This window comes from Rhinatrema bivittatum, chromosome 4, assembly GCF_901001135.1.
Source record: "Rhinatrema bivittatum chromosome 4, aRhiBiv1.1, whole genome shotgun sequence".
In the NCBI taxonomy this organism is placed as follows: Eukaryota; Metazoa; Chordata; class Amphibia; order Gymnophiona; family Rhinatrematidae; genus Rhinatrema; species Rhinatrema bivittatum.
The window spans coordinates 70,845,679-70,869,864 of record NC_042618.1 but is presented as its reverse complement, the minus strand read 5'-3'; the positions used below and the strand labels follow the sequence as shown (position 1 = coordinate 70,869,864).

General features: G+C 43.7%; 1 protein-coding gene across 8 annotated transcripts in view; it reads right to left on the bottom strand.

The window, feature by feature from the left end:
* The window catches only part of FERMT2 (fermitin family member 2), a 242,672-nt gene that overhangs the window by 92,621 nt on the left and 125,865 nt on the right, over positions 1-24,186 (bottom strand). For all 8 annotated transcript variants that reach the window (XM_029598311.1, XM_029598304.1, XM_029598302.1 and 5 more), the window contains exon 4: positions 9,941-10,072. In XM_029598311.1, coding sequence (XP_029454171.1) covers positions 9,941-10,072 — 132 coding nt within the window. The remainder of the gene's footprint in view (positions 1-9,940; positions 10,073-24,186) is intronic.

Here is a 24,186-nt window from a genome sequence, read left to right as displayed (position 1 = left end):
CGCACTAGCGACCCTAGAGCCTCCTTGCTAGTGTGACCCCCTAATTTGTTTATTGCATGGCGCCCCCCCTTGCGGGCGCCATGCGTGCGCTGAAAAGTCAGTGCCCTCCCTCCGTCAATTTTATTGTATCGGCCCCTTAGTTCCTATGTCAGCAATTCTGGAGAAATTGGACAACTGGCAAATAGTCCCTCATGGACTAGTAACTTCATACTGCTGTGTTTCCCCAAAACACTCAAAGATCTTTTCTGGATCAGAGCTGGAACCAGACAATTGGGGGCTCATTTTCTGCTTAATTTCCCATGCACGTGCCCACTTACTTACAAGATCACTTTAAAAAAAAAATCTTGTCACCTTCAAAACGTTTTGAATGATAAACCTGTTTGCACTAGTCAGGTCTTCAGTTAACCCTTGATGTAATGCAAATTAGATCTGGCATGGCCCGCTTTGAATATGGTTTGTGTATTCTGGCTACAAGATGGTTTCTCTATCCTTTGTAATTTCATTAATTTTCCTTGTAGCTTTTTGACTTGATCCTCCCTATTTTTAAAATTTACTTCAGTCTCTGTATTTACAGATGGTTCAGCAGGTTCTTTATATTCCTGATACTCTAATTTCATTCAAGATTTCTTATAATTTTCATTTATCAAATTGATAAATTAAGTTTCCACATCTTTCACTCCACCCCATATCACAGGAAATGCTAAAATTACACAATATGATTCCTCCAAGAAAAGAATTAGGGGGAATACATCTGACAAATGCATCAGAATTTGGGAAATTTGTGACTTTGTCCTCATTTCTACATTTTTTTCTTAAGTCATACTGCCCAAGTCTCCTTGCTGCAAAAGTAATTCTCCTAAAAACAGATTTAATTAAGCCAGAATGGGCGGCACAAGTCGGCATAACTAATTGTGCAACCACAACTCAGTCTGACCACGTCTACATATTCCAGCAAAAATTGTGTTTATATAAGCTACTGAGTTATCTGCCAGAGATATGAACTATCCCACCATTACAAATCATACAAAGAAAGAAAGGAATCCTGCCCCTTCCCCAAATAAAACAAACACATGTGGGCTATGACCTATTAAATATTCACTGTATTCAAAAACCAGAGGCAGGCAGAATCTGATGGTAGATAAGGGGCACAAGGCACATTTAAGTCTGCCCAAACCGCTGCCTCTTTCAAATGCCATAAGACACCATTTGATCTTTGGCTTTCCTTCCTTCACTTCTTTCAGGTCAATACAGTAAAGTGCGGCCGCGGTTACCCCGCTCCTAACCCGCTTTCTACTCACTTTCCGGCCGCGTTAGCCCTTCCTGCGATACACAATCCCCTTTAACAGATTCTTAAATCACCGGGTAACCCCTTCCGCCCGCAGCATGTATATTAGATGTAAACAATCGAATTAGCTATTCCCTCCCATACAGTAACGCGCGCCCCGACTATCGCTTTTTTACCCTGCCGTTTTGCCGTGCGTTTAACCTGCTAACTTACCGCCTACCCTTACCCTGTGTTAGAGGCAGGGGTAAGGGTAGGCGGCAAACTTACCCCCAGCCCCCGCTCACCTGCCCTGGCCGCGTCAATCGGTGCTGGTCTCCGGGGCAGCCCCAGTCCTCTCCCCCCCTCCTCCCGAAGCAACGAAAGCGGAAAAAAATCGAAAAAAGTCCCCCCCAAAAAAAAAAAAGTACCAACGAAGTGGACGGTTCTCCTACGCTCGAGATTGCCAGTCCTCTCTCCCCTCCTCCCGAAGCAAGGCTGCTTTATGCGCCTTGCTTCGGGAGGAGGGGAGAGAGGACTGGCAATCTCGAGCGTAGGAGAACCGTCCACTTCGTTGGTACCTGCCATTTCAAATGTCATTTGAAATGACAGATACCAGCGTGTTCGTGAAGCGTTAGGCCAGCGCACCCAGGATACTGTACAGCGCTCTATACAGTAAAATGGGTTGCGCGGGCCTAACGCTTCACGGACGCTTCTTAGACACAGCTTGCATTTGCAAGCAATTTAAATACAGTATCGAGCGGTAGGTGAGCCGGACTGTGTGTGTGGCAACCGCGGGTGCGCCCGGCACTAACACAGCTCTTCCTACCGCTCCTTACTGTATTGGCCTGTTTGTAAGGGAGGATTCTTCAATTTTGCTTCCACCACCCTCCATTGGGGAGGCAGTTCCATGCATTCAACCCCACTTTCTGTGAAGGAATATGTTCTAGGCTTCATATTATTGGAGAAATGATAGCAGGGGGTTCAGGCTCAACCAGACAGCAAGGACTTAACGCATCTCATGCCAGTAAAAGGACCAGAAGAATTGCCACAATTTTACACTTGTGGTTTTGTAACCCGAGTTGTGCAGTTTCCCATGCAGATAGTCTTAAGCTTAGTGCCTGGTAAGATCGCAACTTCAAGTACTATGCAACTTTTGAATATAATCTTATTTTCTATGCCAGTTCACCTAGTAAAGCAAGACAGCCTACAACTATAAGATTCTGGAGCAAAGCTCTTGCCTGGGAGCTTGCTGCACACTCGTTCAGACCCGGTTACTGGAACCTCAGGTGCATGCACTAACACCATCTCTTATACCTTCTTCCATGCAGAGATGTTTTATAGCTTGTGCATTTATATATTTTTTTTTTAGGTATTTGAATGTTATCTTATTCCCCTGCCATCTTGCCAGGAAAAGGCACTTGCAGGCATTTAACAATTTACGAATCGCTAGGTGCACATAGCTCTTAACGAGTTACAATAAAGCATACATAATTAAAACAAGTAAAAATAAAAACATAACACAAATGAATCCTGATTGAGAAAGGTAATGCATGCAAAACTCATGTAAAAACTTGAAAGTGAAGCTTACAATCACATAAGCACCAAATTAAACAAATATGACGTTAGTCCAGCTTTAAATTTGTGTGTCTCTGTCTCAAACTGCAAATTGATGGAGGGAGTTCCAGAAGTCTGGAGCAACAATAGAAATAGTTCTTTCCTGGTTTCTTGGAGTCAAGCAAGTTTGAGAAGGTACCTCGAGCAAGCTGCTGCTTTGTGAGCATAAGTTCCTGGTGGGGGTATAGATTCTGAGAAGAGAATTTGCCCAAGGAAATGAACCAGGACAGATTTTGTACTTTATTCCCCACTAAATCAAGAGCCAATGTAGTTTATAGAGCACTGGGGTAATAAGTTCCCCTGTGTGCGCCAGAAATGAGATGGGCGGTTACATTTTGCAGCAGCTGAAGGGCTTTCAAAGCAAAGGCAGGCAGACCCAAATAAACCACATTGCAGTAATCAAGTGATGGTAGTATTAATGCCTGCACAACAGAATGGAAGTCATTGGCATTAAGCAGTGCCTTAAGGCCACCGAGTACTCAACTTGAAAAAAACCTGATCTAATAGCCAGACACCCAGACTTAACATGAGGGAAGATATTCAAAGATACATTGCATATCAATGTATTTGGAATTCCAAAACTAGAATTATGCTGTAGCACCAGAAGATCTGTTTTCACCAAGTTCAAAGATAATGTGTCACCCAAGACTTAATGGTGGACATACATAAAGATAACATTAGAATTGTTCATTAAAGGAGGATTGCAGTTCAATATAGAACTGGGTATCGTCTGCATAAATGCAATATCCCACACAGAGGCCTGCAAGTAACCTGCCAATTGGTGCTAGACAGTTAAACAAGGAAAACAGTCTGGAACCCTGCGGGACTTCAGTGGGAATATAGTACCAAGAAGAACTAAAGGCATTGAACTCAAGGCAGAAAGTGGTTTAAAAAAAAAAAAAAAGGCAAGAATTTAGCCACTGAGATAGCTGGCAAGCTAAAGGTCAACTGAGCAGAGTTCATGAAAAGCTAGAAAGTGAAATTGGCAGCTACTTCCCCAGCAATCTGGGCTAAGGCTCAATAAGAAAGGGGCTCCAGGGAATCAGGAAGCTGTTTCAGCTTCAGTTACTGGCAAACCTTCACCTTGCTTGGCTCCGGAACCACATCTCACCCCAGTTCCTGGCCTTCGCCCTGTTCCAGTAGCCGACGACGCATTGCTGCAGACCGAATGTTACATCACCACAGCTTGTCTAGTAGCAGGAATCTCCTGCATCTAGTCTCTGAATCTGGTACTACTTTTACCTGCTCCAGCTCTGCTCACAGGCTTAAAATGGCCCCTGCCCAACGTCAGACCCAGCTTGCAAGTACCCTTGGGGGCAGTAACTAGATGCCTCTAAGTATACAAATTTAGATCCTTTGGTCTCATTACATAGTGTTTTTAATGCAGAACTGGACTCATTTTGGCCACCCTTCAGGCTGCCTCCACTGTCTATATCCTGCATCTGTCCAGCCTCTGGTAATCAAGTTTACTTACCTGTAAAGAGGTTCTCTGTAGACAGCAAAATGAATTAGACATTAAGCATGGGTGATGTCATACAATTGTGCCAACATGGAATCAACACTCACAGCTCAATAAAGAAAGACTTACTGAGCATGCATGGAGTTCCTGTGTGTGTGCATGCTGCTTCATGAGCCCCTCAGTCTCTCCCAGATCTTAAGCTTTAGTGAAGTAGTCTATTCTCCAGGGAGGCAGGTGGGTATTAAGAACAGCCAATTCATCCTGCTTTCTACAGAGAATTTTTTTTTTTTTTTTTTACAGGTAAGCAAACAGGTGGTCTCCAATGACAAGCAGGCATGAATTAGCCATTATGCATGGGGAATCTCAAGCTGAGTGCTGCACTGTGGAAGCATTTAAAGGTAACAACCTCACCAGATGGAGAGTGGATTACTGGGCGAACAGGCTGACTAATGGGTGTACAGAACTGCTTGTCTCTGAGTCATGCCGTCCAAACAGTAAAAGGACATGAAGCTGTGCACAGAATTAGCTACTAGTTTTGCATGTGTCTTCCATAGAAGTGCCCCGAGATGAGCCTCCAAAGGCATCATGGCTCTCACTTGATGAGAGTAATCTGAAAGTCAGTGAACTGTATGCAGAGTTCTTGTGGTAACGGCCCTTCCCAATCTATTGGGATCAAAGAACAGGAACAGCCGAGAAGCTTGGACTGTAAGAGGTCAAGTCCTCTTACAGTCCAAGGAGTGAAGAACCTACTCTCCTTTGTGGTCTTGGAAAAAATGTAGGAAGCACAATAGCTTGAAATGAAAACAGTCATCACTTTCGGAAGGAACTTGGGTGGATCCACAGAACCACTACTGTGAAAAAATTGCAGATAAGGTCAATATGAAATTAGAGCCTGCAGTTCACTTTACTCTTAGTGCCAAAGTGAAAGCCATGAGAAACATTTTCCAGGTGATAAATTTCAAGTACATCAATTTGAGATGTTCGAAAGGCAATTCCATTGAATTGAGACAAACCTGCATTAGATCTCTCAAGGCACTGGAGGTTTACTGACCAGAAGTCTGGAATGGCACAGTCCTTTCATGAACTGTGATAGCAAAGGATGGACAGAGGTCAGTTCTCCTTCCACCTGCTAGTGATATGTAACAATAGCACAAATGAACTTTAGAGAGATGCTAAGGCTTGAGGTCATGAGGAAGAGATACTGAAGCAAGTCACTCGAGCCACAGAATAAGTCATCCCACACCAAGTCAAGAACATCTTCCTCTTGAAACTATAGCATCTTCTAGTTGAAGGCTTTCTAACTGAAATCAGTACATTCAACATCATCTTCAGAGAATACTGTGCAAACCATATCTATGCTCTGAGGGCCAGTGATGGAAGTGTCATCCTTGAGTGATGAGCAACTAAGATATTCCCAATGGAGCTAGAGACTAAATTGATAGATTGACTAGATATGGATACCACAACTGTCAAGACCAAGCTGATGCTATAAGGATTGACCTTGCCTTTTGGACAGTCTTAGCAATTAGAGAAATCAGAGGATATGAAGTACAGACATTCTATCTTAGCAGAAAAGCATCAGGAGCTGATCTGTAGTTTCCTGGATGCATGAAGCACAATTTCTAGCTCTGGCTGACTTCAATCACTGGTTTTCCCTAGCGACTAAACAAGTTAATCTGCTTTTTTTTAGTTCAAGGAGGACTTGTGCAGTAGAAACATACTGCTGAGGTTGTCTGCCAATGTAGTCTGGATTTCCAGATGGTAGGTAACCTGGAGATGGTGGTTGTGATGCCATGCCCATGACCAGACTTGAATGGCCTTCTGGCAAAAGGTATAGGAGCCCGTACCGTTCTATTCTTATAGAAGATGGCCATTTGATTGCATGGATCAAGATTTTTTGTCCAGAGGAAATGGGAAAATCCTTTGAGCATAGCAAATTGCTCACAAATCTAGGTGGTCAATTTGCAGATGGCTTTCCTGGGAACCACAACTCTTGGTTCCATGGTGCACTTCCACTAAAATGCAGTGGGGCGTGTAGCAAGATTCCCATATGCAGAATTTCTGGCTTATTCTGCCAATGTAGTCTGGATTTGGGGATAGTGGTTGATAGAATCAATCTTATTGGCTTTGGAGACCACACTGAATGTCTTGTATATGCGGATGAATCAAGGGCATGTACCACAGCTGCCATATGGCCAAGAAGGGCCAGGACCAATCTTGCTGACACTCCATCCTACTAAACACAGACCCTTAGTAGGACCACCAGCAACATGGCCCTATTGATAGAAGAAATGTATTTTCCTGGAGGGAGTTTATCCAGGCTCCTATGAACTGAATTATCTGAGCCAGATCCAGGTATCAGATGGCAAAGTTGAACAGAAAGCCCAGGGACTGGAGGAGAAGCCAAAAGGGACACAGGTACTTCAGAACTCTTAACAGAGGTGGAACAGTCAATATAACCAATCGTTCAGGTATGGGACTAAGCAGACTCCATTCTTATGAAACTGTTCTGCCACTACTGTGAGGCATTTCATGAACCACCGTGAGACTGCAGATACACCAAACTTCACCCACAAACCAGAGGAATTGATGGGTGGGATGAATGAAAATATGTGAATAAACAGTCTTTCAGATCCACAGCACTTATCCAATCCCTTGGCTGAATGACAGGAAGATCTGGTGGAAGTTCATCTTGAATCTCTCCAGAATAAACAATTTGATCAGTCTTTGTGAGTGCTGTATAGACCTTAAACCTCCCGATTTCTTGGGAGATGAGGAAATACCAAGAATAGAATGCTGGCCACACTCCTGGGAAGAAGAGTTAGATGACCCTCTCCTGGAGAAAATCTTCACCTCCAGCTGCAATTGAGCCAATTGAGAAGAATCAGCATTAAAGACTGAAATCTGTTGGATCTGAGAAAGGTGAAAAAAAAAAAAAAAAGCTTAGCAGTAGACAAACAATTCTCAGGATCCACTGGTCCTTGCATTCTGGGAAGAAGCACTGAACTCTTCTCCTCCCACAAGACAAAGTGGAGAGGCGGATCTCAGTCATCAAAAACTGGTGTCTGTTTAAGCAGATACCTTTCCCTCTGCAGACCGTGAGCAGCAGCTTGATGCTGAAAAAAGTAAAAGGGATGATCTTTTGAAGGAGGAGCATTTCTAAGAGGTACTGGCATCTGGCAGGGACCAGTTGGTCTATCGCAGCTCATAATGACCAACGATTTAATCTTCTTAAATCAAAGCTACTTTCTCAAATTGTCAAACAGATTTTTCCATTGTATAGGGCACATCAGCAAGATGCTTATGCATGTCTTGAGGCTACTTGCCTACAAATGTGTGAGCCTTTAGGCCACTACAAAAGCTATATGGAACCATAAAGATGCTTTTCACATTCCTTCAAGTTTCCCACTGCTTGACGAATTCACCTGCTCAGGATCTGATAATTCCATCGAAGATTTTAGCTTCTAGAAACATTCATGAAAAAACTCAGGGCCAGCTCTAGGACGAATGCACCCTGGACGAAAATTGGCTCCCTGACAGCAACTCAGGGTAACTGGCATCACCAGTGGTGCCTAGGGAACCCTTTGTGACTGCCCAGCACACCTTAACCAAAGACCAGCATTGCAAATGCTGCACCATGTAGCTTTGGAGAGCTGCAATCTGGACACTCAGCATGAAACTCGAAGACCACCTACTCAAATACATCCAAACGTCCTCAGGTCTTTCCCCTTGGGGAAATGTTGAAGTAATCACCAATGTACTTCACAAACTTCAATGCAGATTCTACATCCATGTAGTGGTGTGGCAATTGGACAATCCCAAAATCCAGATTGGCATGAATGCTGTATTTTTAATCTAGTTTATGGGCTACCAGAAAACATGTAGATGTCTGCTACATCCTCATCTACAGTTCCTGGATAAGTTTGTAAACCAGGATAATTGCTGAATCTGCTGGTGATTGAAGAACTGAAAAAGCCTGAAGACTTCTGTCTTCTGTTCCTTTTCTATTTACACTGACAGTCAGCTTTCACCAGCTTACCGAAGAATCTGGAGTAGCACAGACCTCCAAAAGGGAGATATGTTGTGCCAAACCCAGAAGGGGATCAGATGGAATCCTTGTCTCCTGACAATGGGTAAACATTAGACCACAACCCTGATGAAGATAGTGACCAAGATAGAGACCTCCACTGATTCAGCAGGGAAATGTCCAGAAGGAACTGTTGACTGACCCCACTTCTTCACACCATAATTTGTGGAGGGTCCATCACCTCATATGAGGTCTAACACAACTAAGTTCTTGCAGTGAAGTATGCCCTAGTATAAGACATGGAGCAGTCCCACTATGTGGGAAAATCTTCTCCATCTTGGATAGGAGAGATTCTTTGGTCCTCAGATGTTAAGGAGAAATACTTCATTAGCTCCTATAACTGGTTTCCCACTGATTAAGGGCCCCTCTGATCCTGAGTTGGATGAGACTGTCTTCAAAAACCCAGATTGGCTCATCCTTCGCTCAAGGCTGCCAATAAAGCTGAGCAGAGACCCAGCATCTTTTGTGGCTGAGGTGGCCATCTCAGAGTGCTCCACCTAACTGCATTGAAATCGCCTGTCTATTACCTTACTCCATAGATGGTACTCAATCTATGGTACCATAGATTTCCACACCATGACATTCATTGATGGACTTTTGGACATACATGACAAAAGTGCTCCCTGCTGGCACCATGGACAGCATTGTGATCTGCTGTGCCAAGTGTGCTGAATGCACATTAGAAATCAAACTCCATGCAGAGGACACCGACTGTACCCAGGAAAGCCCCAAGCCTGGATAAAAGAAATGGCCCCCTGCTCCATGGAATTCCTCCTCACAATGAACTAAGTCAGCCCCTGAACTGATGAGGCTAAGCCCGGTCTCTGTGTCTAGGAGGGACCTGCTCTGGCAGAGCCTTACACTGTCTACAGAACTGGACAATACTTCAGATGAAGTCTCACCAGTGTATTATACAGGAATTATTATCACCTCCTTTTCTCCGATTATGCTTCTCCCTATGTACCTTAAACTTTCCTGAGACTCTGGTCACTGCCTTATTGTACTGTTTTGGTACTTTTAAGATCCTCAGATTTGATTACAGCAAGGTTTTTCTCTTGATCAGCAGACATCAGAACCTCAACACCTCATCACTTGGATTTCGGCATGCCAAATACAGGACATTCCACTTTTTCATACTGAATCTTACTGCCAAGGACTCGACCACTCAAATTTAGAGCACTTTTTATTCTATCTACTCACTCAGGCATGTCCATCCTATTGCAAATAATGTTTATCTACAATGAGACAAATCTTCTCTAAACCTTCTACAATATCATTCATGAAAAGACTGAGAAGAACTGGCCCCAGGATCAATCACCTCGGAACAAAACATAATATAAAATTTGTATAGAATTTAATATACTTTTCAAATGAAATTTTGCAATAAATCATGTTTGTGACGGATACTGAATTAAGACATTTCTGCTACATTTGCTTTTACTGTTTTCAAAAATGGATCTTGCCCTTCTCTATCCCAGGATTGCTCCCATAGAAGAAACTAGTTTCCTTTACTTACCTGATCCTGGAGTGAGTAACGGTCCCTCCAGTTCAAGTGCCTCATCTTCACCCTCATCAAGCTTTTTCTTTTTCTTCTTTGTTGGGTCTCTTGGTTTCCTTAAAAGCGATAGCTCTTCTGGATGTCTAATATCTGATGTGAAAAATAAAAAAAATTCAGATTAACACCATAAGAGAGGGTCATTTTAAAACATCTGATGAAATAAGACTTGGCCCTCGAAAGCTCATGCCTCAAATTGGTTAGTTTATAAGAGGGTCACTTTCCTCTTGTCATTTTTCCTACGCTAGACTAACACTGTTATCCCTCTGAAGATCTTTAACACAGTTAACAAGAAGGGACTTATGTAATGCTGAAATGCTGTGTCACATTTACTCTGGAAACTCATATTTGTTTTAATAACCTGAAGAGAATCTGGTTTAACTTGATCCACTATGGCTTTAGAAAAACTCTGCTCTAATCTCAAACATTCCCTGTAGTAATATCAAAGTGTAAAAAAAACAAAAAAAAAAACCCCAGAAAAAATCCACATCTAGTGAAAAGTTATGGTTTTAATCTCTGGGTCCCCTGACCAGTCTCCTTTATGCTTGTGACTGATTTGTCATATTACCTTTGACAAAGCAGGCAAGCTAAACCTCAACTGCACTTATAGCTTTACCACTAAGCTTCTGCAAGTGCTCAAAAGTTATTTTTAGGTATGTTCTTTCTAATCCTAAAATGGACCAAGTAGTTAGAAATTTTACCCATATAGTCTTGTTTAAGGAAGATGTGCGATGTTGGGTTACGTCTATCAAGCCTAGCACCCTGTCTCTAACCATAGCCAATCCAGGCCATTAGGAAATACCCAGCAAATCCATTTTCTTTCTGCTCATTCCCAGAGATAAACCCACAATGGGTTTGCCCAAATCCACCTAATTGTTTCTGAATTTCTCTCTCTGGGAACTTGTCCAATGGAGAAATTACTTGATAATTTCATTTTCCTTAGTGTAGACCAGGGGTGGGCAGTTCCGGTCCTCGAGGGCCACAAACCAGTCTGGTTTTCAAGATATCCCTAATGAATATGCATGAGAGAGATTTGCATGCACTCTGCCTCAGTTGTATGCAAATCTATGTCATGCATATTCATTAGGATATCCTAAAACCGACAGGTTTGTGGCCCTAGAGGACTGGAATTGCCCACCCCTGGTGTAGACAGACTGAATCAAGACCAGTGGGTTATGCTCCCCTGCCAGCAGATGGAGACAGAGCAAGCTGATATCTCAGTATATATACTCCTGCAGTGACCTCAGCCTGCCAGTATTCTCTTCAAAAGTAACTGTGGACAGACTAGCAAAATAGCTTGATTAAAAATAGTCAACCATAACTGTACTCAACCAACAAACTCAAGAACATAGGTACCCCCTAGCCAGGGCCGGTGCAAGGGTATTAGGCACCCTAGGCGAAACGTCAGCTATGCCGCCCCCCCCCCACACACACACAATTAACTTACATTGTGCATTAATGAAAATAACGAAGTCTGTATTTATAACAGAACACTTATTTGACATTTTTATGCCATGTAAACCATTGAGATGATTTGTCTTATCGACGGTATAGAAACTCTTTTACAAATAAATAAATAAAAATAAATAAAATAAACATAAACCAAAGCTATACTTGTTGCTCAAACAAAAAAAGCAGACATCACATAATATTAAATAATTAAAATGGCAGTCAATCAAGAAAAATAAACTTGAAAAGCCATCTTTACTTACCCCCTCCAGCAGCTCTCTTACTCCTCTTCTATGCAGGCTGTAGCACACACCAGAAGCAGCAGTAGTGGCTAAGCTCTATACTCATGGTCCTCTTCCTTAATGCCCATGTCTCTCACACACACACACCATATCAGTCATGCCCCCATGACCAGTTTCTGTCTCTCACACACTAATCATCTCCCAAACAGTCTTTGGCACACACACACCAGTCACCTTCCTGAACAGTTTCTCTCATGCCATACACACACAGGCTTCCCACTCCCGTGTTCCACTTACATATATGGGCTTCTCACTCTCATAATCACTTTCTTTCTCACACACATACCCAGAGTTCTCACTTCCATGCTTTTTCTCTCTTTCACACACACACACACACTCACCAGTCTCTCACTCCCATGCTTTCTTTCACATACACCCCCACACCAGGCTTCTTACTCCCATGCTCTCACATACCCAGAGTTCTCACTTCCATGCTTTTTCTCTCTTTCACACACACACACACATCCCTGACTGTCTCACACATCAGTCATCTCCTTGAGCAGTCACTTTCATTGTCTCTCAAATATACACATACATCAGCTCTCTGACCAGTTTCTCTCAATCACACACACATGCTCTCCATCAAATACATTCTCTCACTTACACACAGACTCTCAATCACACGCAGGCAGGCAGGCAGGCTGGCTGATTCTCTCTCTTTCTCTCACTCACTTCCTCCCCCCCCCCAGCACAAACGGTAGCTGCTCCTCCTCCTCCAGCCCCTGCAGGCCAAGAAGGAAGAATCCAATCGGCCGCAGGAGGCTCGTGCTGCTCTCTCCTTTCCCGATTACCGGCTGCTTCAGTTGCTCGGGGGCCGATGCTGCTGTCGCCGCTATTTTTTCACGCAGCACTTCTCTTTCTTCCCACGCATCACTTCCTGTTCCGGTTCAAAGGGGGGGTGGGGGGGCGGGAAGACCAGCCGCGGATGCAACAGCTTTTTTTTTTTTTTTTGCACCGCTGCCGTTCCCGCTGGGCTTGAACGTGCTGATAGCCCGGCGGCAACGGCAGCAGGGAAGAAAGAGCAGCGGGAGGGACCGGGAGCCACGCGAACCGCTGGGGGAGGTCAGATGGGTCTTTTGGGACGGGCTGCCGGCAGCGGCTGTTTTATTTTTATCGGGGGGGGGGGGGGGGGGGGGGCGGCGGCTCTCTTAATTTTACCGGGGCAGTGCTGCCCCCGGGAAGCTGGCGCCCTAGGCGACCGCCTAGTTCGCCTAGTGCTTCCGCCGGCCCTGCCCCTAGCTAGGGACTGGGTGAACACTTACCAGTAATCTCTTGGGATCAGATTCTCCACAGGAGGACTATTAATACAATCATTTGACAGCCGAGGGCAGGAAGCTGAGACCATATGTCTACACTAAGGAAAATGAAATTATCAGGTAAGTAATTTCTCCATTTCCTACATGTAGACATTTGGCTCAGGACCAGTGGGATAGACCAAACCTACTCAGAGTGGGAGGCTGCCCGTGGTCCAAACACCACCACACGTGCAAGGCTGTCCTCCTGGGCCTGCACATCCAGACGATAAAACCTGGAAATGTGTGTAAGGAGGACCATTGCTGCTGTTCAGCAAATGTTGACGGGATTCAATAACCTATCCCATGACACTGCCTGAGCTCCAGTGGAATGGGCCCTAACCCAAGTAGGCAATGGCTTATCATCCACTACACAGTCGTGACCACCAGCGAGCTATCATAGCCTGTGAAGCTGATTCGCCCTGCTTCCTTCCACTATGAAGGACAAACAGACGATCAGACTTTCGGAAAGGTTCAGAAACCTCCAGATACCACATGAAAAGTCTGGACATCCAAGGAATGAAGGAGGAGATATTCCTTTGTGGCCCTGACCTTATTCAGGGACAGCAAGGAAACTGACTGATTCAAATGAAATTTCGAAACGAATTTAGTCAAGAAGGATGGAACAGTATGCAACTGCAATGCCTTTGGAGTCACCCAAAGGAACAGCTCCCAGCAAGAGAAGGCCTGCAACTCGGAAAGGCGACACGCAGAACATTCAGCTACCAGGAACACTGTCTTCAGGGTCAATAATCACAAGGCAAGGCTGAGCAGCAGTTGAAAGGTAGGGCCTGCTAAAAAATCCAGCACCAGGTTAAGACTTCACAAAGGAAACTGAATGTTCTGCACTCCCTTCAAGAAACAGGCCACATTAGGATGGGACGATAAAGACATACCATTTACCATGCACCTGAAAAAGGAAAGAGCTGCAACCTGTACCTTCAAGAAATTAAGGGCCAATCCTTTATTCAACCCATCCTGCAAAAAAATCCAGAATAATCAGGATCTTAACCAAATGAGGGAGAACACTGCGTTCCCTGCACCAGGCCTCAAACACTCGCCAAACTCACACAAGCCAAGGAAGTGGAGAATTTCCCGAGCGTAAAGTAAGGTAGCAATCATTTCAGAAGAATATCCATTCTTTAATAGGTGAGCCCTCTCAAGGGCCAAAACATAAGAACATAAGAAATTGCCATGCTGGGTCACATCAAGGGTCCATCAAGCCCAGAATCCTGTTTCTAACAGAGGCTAAACCAGGCCACAAGAATCTGGCAATTACCCAAACACTAAGAAGATCCCATGCTACTGATGCAATTAATAGCAGTGGCTATTCCCTAAGTATTCTTGATTAATAGAAGTTAATGGACTTCTCCAAGAACTTATCCAAATCTTTCTTGAACCCAGCTACACTAAATGCACTAACCATATCCTCTGGCAACAAATTCCAGAGCTTAATTGTGCATTGAGTGAAAAAGAATTTTCTCCGATTAGTCTTAAATGTGCTACTTGCTAACTTCATGGAATGCCCCCTAGTCCTTCTATTATTTGAAAGTGTAAATAACAGATTCACATCTACTCGTTCAAGACCTCTCATGATCTTAAAGACCTCTATCATATCTCCCCTCAGCTGTCTCTTCTCCAAGCTGAACAGCCCTAACCTCTTCAGCTTTTCCTCATAGGGGAGCTGTTCCATCCCCTTTATCATTTTGGTTGCCCTTCTCTGTAATTTTTCCATCGCAACTATATCTTTTTTGAGATGCGGCGACCAAAATTGTACACAGTATTCAAGGTGTGGTCTCTCTATGGAGCAATACAGAGGCATGATATTTTCCGTTTTATTAACCATTCCCTTCCTAATAATTCCTAACATTGTTTGCTGTTTTTGACTACTGTAGCACACTGAACCAACGATTATAAAGTATTATCCACTATGATATCTAGATCTTTTTCCTGGGTGGTAGTTCCTTATATGGAACCTAGCATTGTGTAACTACAGCAAGGGCTATTTTTCCCTATATGCAACACCTTGCACTTGTCCACATTAATTTTCATCTGCCATTTGAATGCCCAATCTTCCAGTCTCGCAAGGTCCTCCTGTAACGTATCACAATCCGCTTGTGATTTAACTACTCTGAATAATTTTGTATCATCCGCAAATTTGATAACTTCACTCGTATTCCTTTCCAGATCATTTATATATATATTGAAAAGCAGCGGTCCAAGTACAGATCCTAGAGGAACTCCACTGTTTACCCTTTTCCCACTGAGAAAATTGACTATTTAATCCTACTCTGTTTCCCATCTTTTAACCAGTTTGTAATCCACGAAAGGACATCGCCTCCTATCCCATGACTTTTTAGTTCTCTTAGAAGCCTCTCATGAGGAACTTTGTCAAACGCCTTCTGAAAATCCAAATACACTACATCTACCGGTTCACTTTTATCCACGTTTATTAACCCCTTCAAAAACAATGAAGCAGATTTGTTAGGCAAGACTTCCCTTGGATATATCCTTGTTGACTGTGTTCCATTAAACCATGTCTTTCTATATGCTCTACGATTTTGATCTTTAGAATAGTTTCCACTATTTCTTCTGGCACTGAAGTCAGGCTCACTGGTCTATAGTTACCCAGATTGCCCCTGGAGCCCTTATTAAATATTGGGGTTACATTGGCCACCCTCCAGTCTTCAGGTACAATGGATGATTTTTTTTTCCCCTCTATTTTTCATTTTCCTTTATCGAACAAACAACGGATGATTTTAATGATAGGCTAAAGAGTTTAACTAATAGATCAGAAATTTCATTTTTGGGTTCCTTCAGTACCCTAGGATGCATACCATCCGGTCCAAGTTATTTACTACTCTTTAGTTTGTCAATCTGGCCTACTACATCTTTCACAGTGATTTGGTTCAGTTTGACTCATCACCCTTGAAAACCATCTCAGGAACTGGTATCTCCCCAACATATTCATTAGTAAACACAGAAGCAAAGAATTAATTTAGTCTTTCTGCAATGGCCTTATCTTACCTAAGAACCCCATTAACCCCTCTGTCATCTAATGGTCAAACCGACTCCCTTACAGGTTTCTTGCTTCAGATATAATTTTAATAAGGTTTTATTATGAGTTTTTGCCTCAACGGCCAACTTCATTTCAAATTCTCTCTTCGCCTGTCTTATCAATGTTTTACATTTAACTTGACAATGCATATGTTTTATCTTATTTTCTTCAGCTGGATCCTTCTTCCAATTTTTGAAGGATTTTTTTTTTGGCTAAAATAGCCTTTCACCTCACCTTTTAACCATGACAGTAATAGTTTTGCCTTCCTTCCACCTTTCTTAATGCGTGGAATACATCTGGACTGCGCCTCCAGGATTGTATTTTTAAACAATGTCTATCCATGTCTGTTGAACACTTAACCTTTGCAGCTGCACCTTTCAGTTTTTTTTTTTTAAACTATTTTCCTCATTTTATCAAAGTTTCCCTTTTGAAAGAATAGAGCCAGATCCTCGTGAAAAACCAGCCCCTGCTGCAACAGATCCACGAGCGGCTGAAAACAAAGGAGGTCCTCCACCACGAGCCTCCACAAATCTGCATACCATGGATGCCTGGGCCAATCCAGAGCCACCAGGAGTACTAGCCCTCTGTGGAGTTAGACTCTGTGAATGACCCTGCCCAGTAAGGGCCATGGAGGAAAGACAAAGCAACTTCTTTCGGCTGACTTGTACTAGAGCATCTATGCTCAGGGACCATGGCTCTCTCCTGCAACTGAAGAATCGAGGAATCTTCACATTGCGAGAAGTCGCCAGCAGGTCCAGGGACAGAAGGCTCCAGCAATCCACTATCAGCTGAAATGCCTCGGGGGACAATGGCCATTCTCCAGGCTCCAGACTTTACCTGCTGAGAAAGTCTGCTCGTACATTGTCTTGTCTTTTCCTATGATGTGAGAGGCAGAATCATCTGAAGATGTCCTTCCACCCATTCCATAAGTTGGTCTACTTCCTGAGACACATGCTGACTTGTTGGTTCCTCCCTACCAATTGAGATCTGACAATGCAAAGACAGTGGCCTACATCATGCAGACAGCTCGACCCAGTAGTCTGTGGCTGAACCGCAAGCACGCCAACCTGATCGTCTGGGTTTCCAGGAGATTGATGTTCCAAAGTGCTTCTTCGCCCATCCAAAGCCCCCAGGCCATCCATTCCTGATGGTGAGCTCCCCAACCCTGGAGACTCACATCGGTCCTGAGCACCAACCAGTTCAGGGAGGTCAAGGAAATTAGCCTCCAGTGGTAGTTGCAGGCGGATCAGAGAGGGAGAGTAGATTTCCATCAGTAAGTGGAGTCAAACAGAATAGTCCTGAGACTGCGAGTTTTAAGACAGCAGTGAGCGCTGAAGAGGACAAATGCACCCTCACCCATGGAACCACTTCCGAGGGTGCCGCCAAACCAAGTAATTGTAGATAGCTCCACACCATCGGACGGATCATGTTCACCAACTGACGTACCTGAGACATCAACTTTTGGATCTGTGCATCTGATAGAAAAGCCTTGTCCAGCCTAGTGTCGAAACGAACTCCCAGCTACTCAGACTAAGAAGGCCGGATACTGCTCTTGGCCAAGTTCACCACCCAACTGAGCTCCTGCAGCAAGGAATCACCTTGTTGCTCAGTCTGCTCTACCAAGATCCCATCTTCTCTCAACACTATTGCCATGACCACCATAACCTTGGAAAATGTTCTGGGGGTAGTGGCCAGACCAAAGGACCTCGTTTGAAACTAACAGTGACCCAGCACCGCAAAGCATAGAAAACTATGTTCGAAATGTATGGGAATATGAAGGTAAGCCTCCCACAGATGCAGGGAGATTGGAAACTCTCCTGAATGTACGGCCAACGTCACAGATCATGAGGTTTCCATTGGAAAATGAGTCACACGCAGATGTTGGTTGACACTCTTGAGGTCCAAGATGGGACAAAAGGAACCTTCCTCTCTGGGCACAACAAAATAAATTCATAGGCACAGGAACCACAGCCCTCAGCCAGAGGAGCCTCAGAAGCATAGCCTCCACTGCCTTCTTCTGTGGGGAGTGGCAAGGAGATACCATGAACACGTCCCAAGAAATGCTACGGAATTCCAGTGCACGGCTTTCCCGTATCACTTCCAAGACCCATTGATCTGATGTGATCTTGACCCACCTCCAATGAAAGATAGGCATCCCCTATCTCCTCCACCCAAAGGTAGGTCGGTAAACTTAATTGGGAAGCTCGGGACAGTTCGCTACCCGAGCCGGTTCCTTTCTTGGACTGTCTGAGGATGAAATGACTGAGACCTACCAAAAGGCAGAGTCCTTTGAAAGATTGGGTTTCTGTAGGGATGAAAATGCTTGGAACCCTGGAGACGACCCCTGCTTAAGGATAGAATCAATCCAACTATCATGCCCATCTTCGAAGGCCGCTCCTCCTTCCACAGGGATAGTCCTCTTAGATATGGCACAGACAAGAGCATCCACCTTGGAAAAATGCAAATGTTCTCTCATAGCTGGATCCAGAGGGTATAGGCCTTCCAATACCTGACCCCCTTTGAAATTTGCCTCCGGGGCGTCCCATTCAAGATCAATCAATTCTTGAATGGCATCCATAACAGGAAAAAAAAAAAAAAAAGCAAGAGGCTTTATGCAAGGAAACCAAAATTCATTCTTCTTCGGCTTAGACATAGAATCTACCTCAGAGACTCCCAGCATCTTCAATGTCTGGGAAATCAGGGCTGGAAATTCGTCTATCAAAGAACCGGAACATAGTTTGATATGGTTCCAAACCAGGATTAATTTCACCATCTTCCAAGGAATCAAGATCTGTCTCATCTGTGCCATCTGGGTCCCCACCAGGAACCCCTGTGGCAAACAGAGGCATGCCATGGCATTTAACTGTAGGAATGGAAGAGGAAGAGGGAGGGGCCACCTGCTGAGGGTCCGGCCTGACCGGAGTGGGCAAAGTGGAGGACTGCATTTGAACAAAGGCTTGAAAACCTTGAAAATATTACACCCAAGTAAAAGTAGTCAGATCCAGACCAAGCCCAGAAGGTACTGGAGTGGGCCCAACTGAACTGCCATCTCCCGTGGAGGAGCCAGTCAAGGAGTACCAAGATCTGGTGCACTTCAGCCAAAACCATAACATCAGCAGAATGAGAGGATCCAGGCTTGGCAAAATCAGAGGAAGGCAACTCTCCCTGAGCATCCAAACAGCACTGATATGTGGGAAGACAGATCAGGCTGAGAAGCCCTTACATGACAGTCAACACAGAGAAAGATGGTAACTGTGCATTCAAACGGCTCATGCTTAAAAATGTGCACACAAATTGTAGGCGCCCAGCTGGAGCGTATCACCACACTCAAAAACAGTTATGCACATGAAAGTCGTGCCTAAGGCAGTGTGCACCATGTGTGTGCAGAGCCGACAATGCGCAAACCAACATCCTGAGAGGGCAGTAAAGCACACACAACAGCGTGCAAAAACGCCAGTCTACTATGCTGTGTGCAGAAGAAAAGCATATCGCAGAACCTAGCCCACCGGGACCACTCAACCTGCCAGGCTGCCCAGTTCCCCTAACTCCAATGGGAGTGGGAATGTCGTCGAGACGGCGTGCTGAGTATGGAGACTGAAGGAAGGCGGCATCTGCCATCACCGCTGCGCTTGGCCTCCTGCACTCGCTGCCTTTCAGCTGTACAAGCAGCCAAGTCCACGCCGGGAACCAGCTACTGGACCAAGGCACACACCTAAGTGACCACAGAAATAACCTCAGGAATTCTCAACTGGGGGGAGGGACCATTAGGTATCACCACAGGAGAGCGGGGCTTTCTTTTCTCAATTGAAAATTCTTTCATAATCCCCATAGGGAGATGCACGTTCATCTGCTGAAGACTGAGAATACTGGCAGGCTGGGGTCACTGCTGGAGTATATATATATATATATACTTTTTTAAGCATGAGCCGTTTGAATGCACATCTCCCTATGGGGATTATGAAAGAATTTTCAATTGAGAAAAGAAAGCCCCGCTCTCCTGTGGTGATACCTAATGGTTCCTCCCCCCAGTTGAGAATATATATATATATATATATATATATATACATACATACATATACACATATACATATACACACACTGTGACATCAGCTTGCTCTGTCTCCATCTGCTGGCAGGGAAGCATAATCCACTGGTCCTGAGTCCATTTTTCTACATGCTAGGAAAATTAGATCTAGCTATGCTGGATGCCTTGACCACATCTTCTGGCAACAAATTCCAAAGCTTAATTGTGAATTGAGTGGGAAAAAACCTCTCCAATTTGTTTTAAATTGGCTACCTGCTCATTTCTTGGCGTTTTAGTTGTATTTGAAAGGATAAATAACTATTCCTTATTTACCTGTTCCACTCTACTCATGATTTTATAAATCCCTGTAATATCTCCTCTCAAAGCTGAAGAGCCCACCCGTTTAGTCTCTCTTCATAAAGGGAGTCGTTCCATCCCCTTTCATTTTTATTGCTCTTCCCTGTACCTTTTTACATCCCACTATATATTTCTTGAGGTGGGGCAATCAGAACTGCACACAATACTCAAGGTACAGTTGTATCAGATCTACATTTAGTTTTCACATCTAGAACACCAGTTCAAATCAATTTGTTATGATATTCATAGGACTAAATCGTGTATAAGAAAACAAATATATATTCATAGCCAAAAGAGTGAAAAGGCTGAAAGTGTCAAAAATGGCATGCATAATAGAGTAAAAAGTTTCATTTATCTGCACAATAAAGGTCTATGTAATCTGGAAAGCATGGAAGCTTTGCACGCTATAAATTTCACAATATTTGTTTTAAAAAAAAAACAAAACAAAAAACCCCACCCTTACCAAAAATCCCAAAGCAAGAATAAGTAGTTTCAAGCAGTAACAAGAAAAATTCAGGATATTAATGTACTTAAAGCAACTGTTTACTTCCATTGCAGCACCTTTTTGAAAATTTATGTAAACAAGGAGACTGTTACAGAAAAGTTTGTCCAAGACACACGAGCAATGGTATAGCAGAGCTTAAGAAAGAATCTGAGAGCCTTTGCCTTCCAAATCTTATTGGATGAGGGTGAGAGAAAGAAGGGGGCATAGGGGCATAAATGGAACGCAACACTGCTGAACTAAGGCTCATAAATTTAAGCTTATACTGTTGCTGGCTTACAATAAAAATTAAGAGTATACACAGACAGTAGCTGTTTGGCAAGCTGCATGCTGACGTGGAATTTCTTCATAGAAAGAGTTTGCAGCAACCACCCAGGACTAGTTAGTAAATAGGGGCCTATAACATCCATTTGAGAGGCTCAGATGAACTCAGGGTTACAAAAGCTTTCACCTTTAGGATACCAGTTCAAATCCAGCTCAGGTCAGCAGCAAATTAAAGCAGACTGTGTGAAATGAGTTGGTCTCAATCCAGTTACAGGGGCAACAGCATTCAAATCATGGCCCCTGCCAGATTCCTACAAATCTGTGGCTAAAAACAATACAGTTGCTGTGTTTTTTCAAAATTTGTTTTAGTTGAAAGCACAGAAGTTAAAGGTTAACAAAGACCTGAGGAAGGAGTGTAAACTCCAGAAAGCGAGTCAAAAAATATTGTTAGTCCAATTAAAAAAAAAAAAAAAAAAAAAAAAAAAAGGTATTGCCTTGTATTATGGTTTGTCAACCTTTAGCTCCATGCCCACAAATCTGAATTTTACTGCAAAGATGCATCAAGATCTATTCTGAATTACCTAAGGGCCGATGCAATAAATTTGCGTAGAAAGTGGGCGCTGAACAGTCAGTGCCCACTTTAACATGCCCAAGGGGGGGGCGCAATGCAATATTTAAATTAGGGGGTCGCATTAGTAAGGAGGCGCTAGGGTTGCTAACGCGCCCCTAGCACCTCCTTGCTAACGTGAACCTGATCAGCGTCTGCAATATTAAGTAGGAGGCAGTACAGAAAAGCAGTTTTTTCTGCTTTTCTGTACTGGTTTAAGGAGCACTAAATGTGCATCTTAGACACACATTTGCATGTGATTAGTGCTATTCGACTCACTCCGCGTTGGACGCGCACTGAATAGGCGCTAATCCCCTTATTGCATTAGGGGATTCATTAGCACCTATTCAACCCGCGCCCGACTGCCGGTTATACAGATCACTCGGCTGAGCGCACTGTATTGCATCGGCCCCCTAGTGAGACTACATACCATGGGGCAGCCAGGTTAAAAATCAGCAGACTACAACTCCCCAGAAACCAACTGATCAATGCCAACAGATTGGTTGCGGCCAAGTACAATCCCGGCAGGGGCAAGGCGATCTAGGTGGCTAGATGCTCTGGTAACATCTCACTAGCTTTGGTAGCTGTTTAACTTATTACTGTAGCTCTGTACCTGTTATTCTAGGTCTGGGGGTAGTTAACTCTAGTCCTCAAGAATCAAATAGGCCTAGTTTTCATGATATAATCAATATACATGAGATATTTACCTACACTGGAAGCAGTGCATGCAAGTCTCATGCATATTCATTACTGATATTTTGAAAAGCAGACCGCTTTGTGGGTTGAAGACAGCAGTGAGCCAGAACAGGCTCTACGATCCCAGAACAGAAGTTCAAATCCAGTTTACCTCTCAGGTTTGCAACTGACCAGCAGAAGGCTTAGACATTTTGGAGGGAAGTTAGGAGATTGTTCCTGGTAACAGTATTGCATGGCGTAGTCCTGAACTCTTACTGCAGAAAGAAGTAGGTCTGCCCTGTACTCAAAAGGGAAGCGATAGATTATGTTGGGGCTCGAGTTCTGCTTAACAGCCTGTTGAATGAAGCTACTGACAGATCCGACCAAGCGATCTAATTAACATTTTGTTGAGGGGGGGGGAGGGGGAGAGTGAAGAGGAGATGAAAGAGGGCATCATCCCTAAAGCATGAAAGAATGGGAAAGCTAAATGTCAGCAGCAGAAACAGATACCATGTGTCTGGAAATCCAAGTCCTGAATTAGCCAGACGCTGGTGGTATAAGTACTACTACTAATCATTTCTACTGTACTAGATGTGAGCAGCACTGTACGCAGAGCAGGTATGGCTAGAGTTTATAATCAACTCAAGACAAACAGGACAGAAAAGAGACTTGCACAACAGCAAAAAAAGATCATTACTGCCCATCAATGAAATGAAACCTACGATGTTAGGAATTTCCATCTAGGCATCAGAGGACAATATACAAATTGCCAGCTCAGTATGCTGTGGCACATGATAAAAAAATAAACTAAATGTTAGGAACCTTTTCTCTAGGGTATACATGTTTAAATCTAAGTCTGTCACTAAATGCTTTCAAGTAAAACCACTGACCGTTTTAGTAGCCACCCTCTGGACAGACTCCAACTAGTTTATATCCTTTCAAAGGTGCGGTCTCCAGATCTCACCAGGAAGAGACACAGGGACAATATCTTTTTCTGCTGACCATTCTTCTCCCTGTGCACCCAAGCATCTCTCTGGCTTTTGCCATCCTCTTACCCACTTGCTTGGCCACCTTAAGATCTTCAGATACGATCACACCCAGATCCTGCTCTTTTCTGTATAAAATTTCATCCCTCTATACTGTAACTCTTCCTTGGTTTTTACACCCTAAATGCCCAGCTCTGCATTTTTTATTTTTAGCATTAAATCTTAGCTGAAGTTTAAACCATTTCTTGTGTTTCGCTAGATCCCTTGTTTCCCTCATTTTCCTAGCTATCTACCATATTGCAGATTTTGGTATCACTGGCAAAAAGAAAAAAAACTTTACTGTTAATCCTGCAATTTTGTTCATGAACAATAGGCCAGGACTGTCTGCAACATACTGTTAGTATCATCCCTCTTCTCCACGTGAACTCCATTTATCACTATCCTTTGCTGCCTGCCACTCAACTAGTTTCTAACCCAGTCACTTGGGGGCCATAAGAATAGATCCAATCCTTCTTGCTCATAACCAGGGATAAGCAGTGGTTTTCTTAAGTCTACATGGCTACTAATTGTTTACCGACTATTTCTCCAGATACTGGTCTAAAACGTTTTAAACCCAGCTATACTAACTTTCATGACGTCCTCTGGCAACAAATCCCACAGTTTATTTGCAGAGTGAAAAAATGCTCTCCGA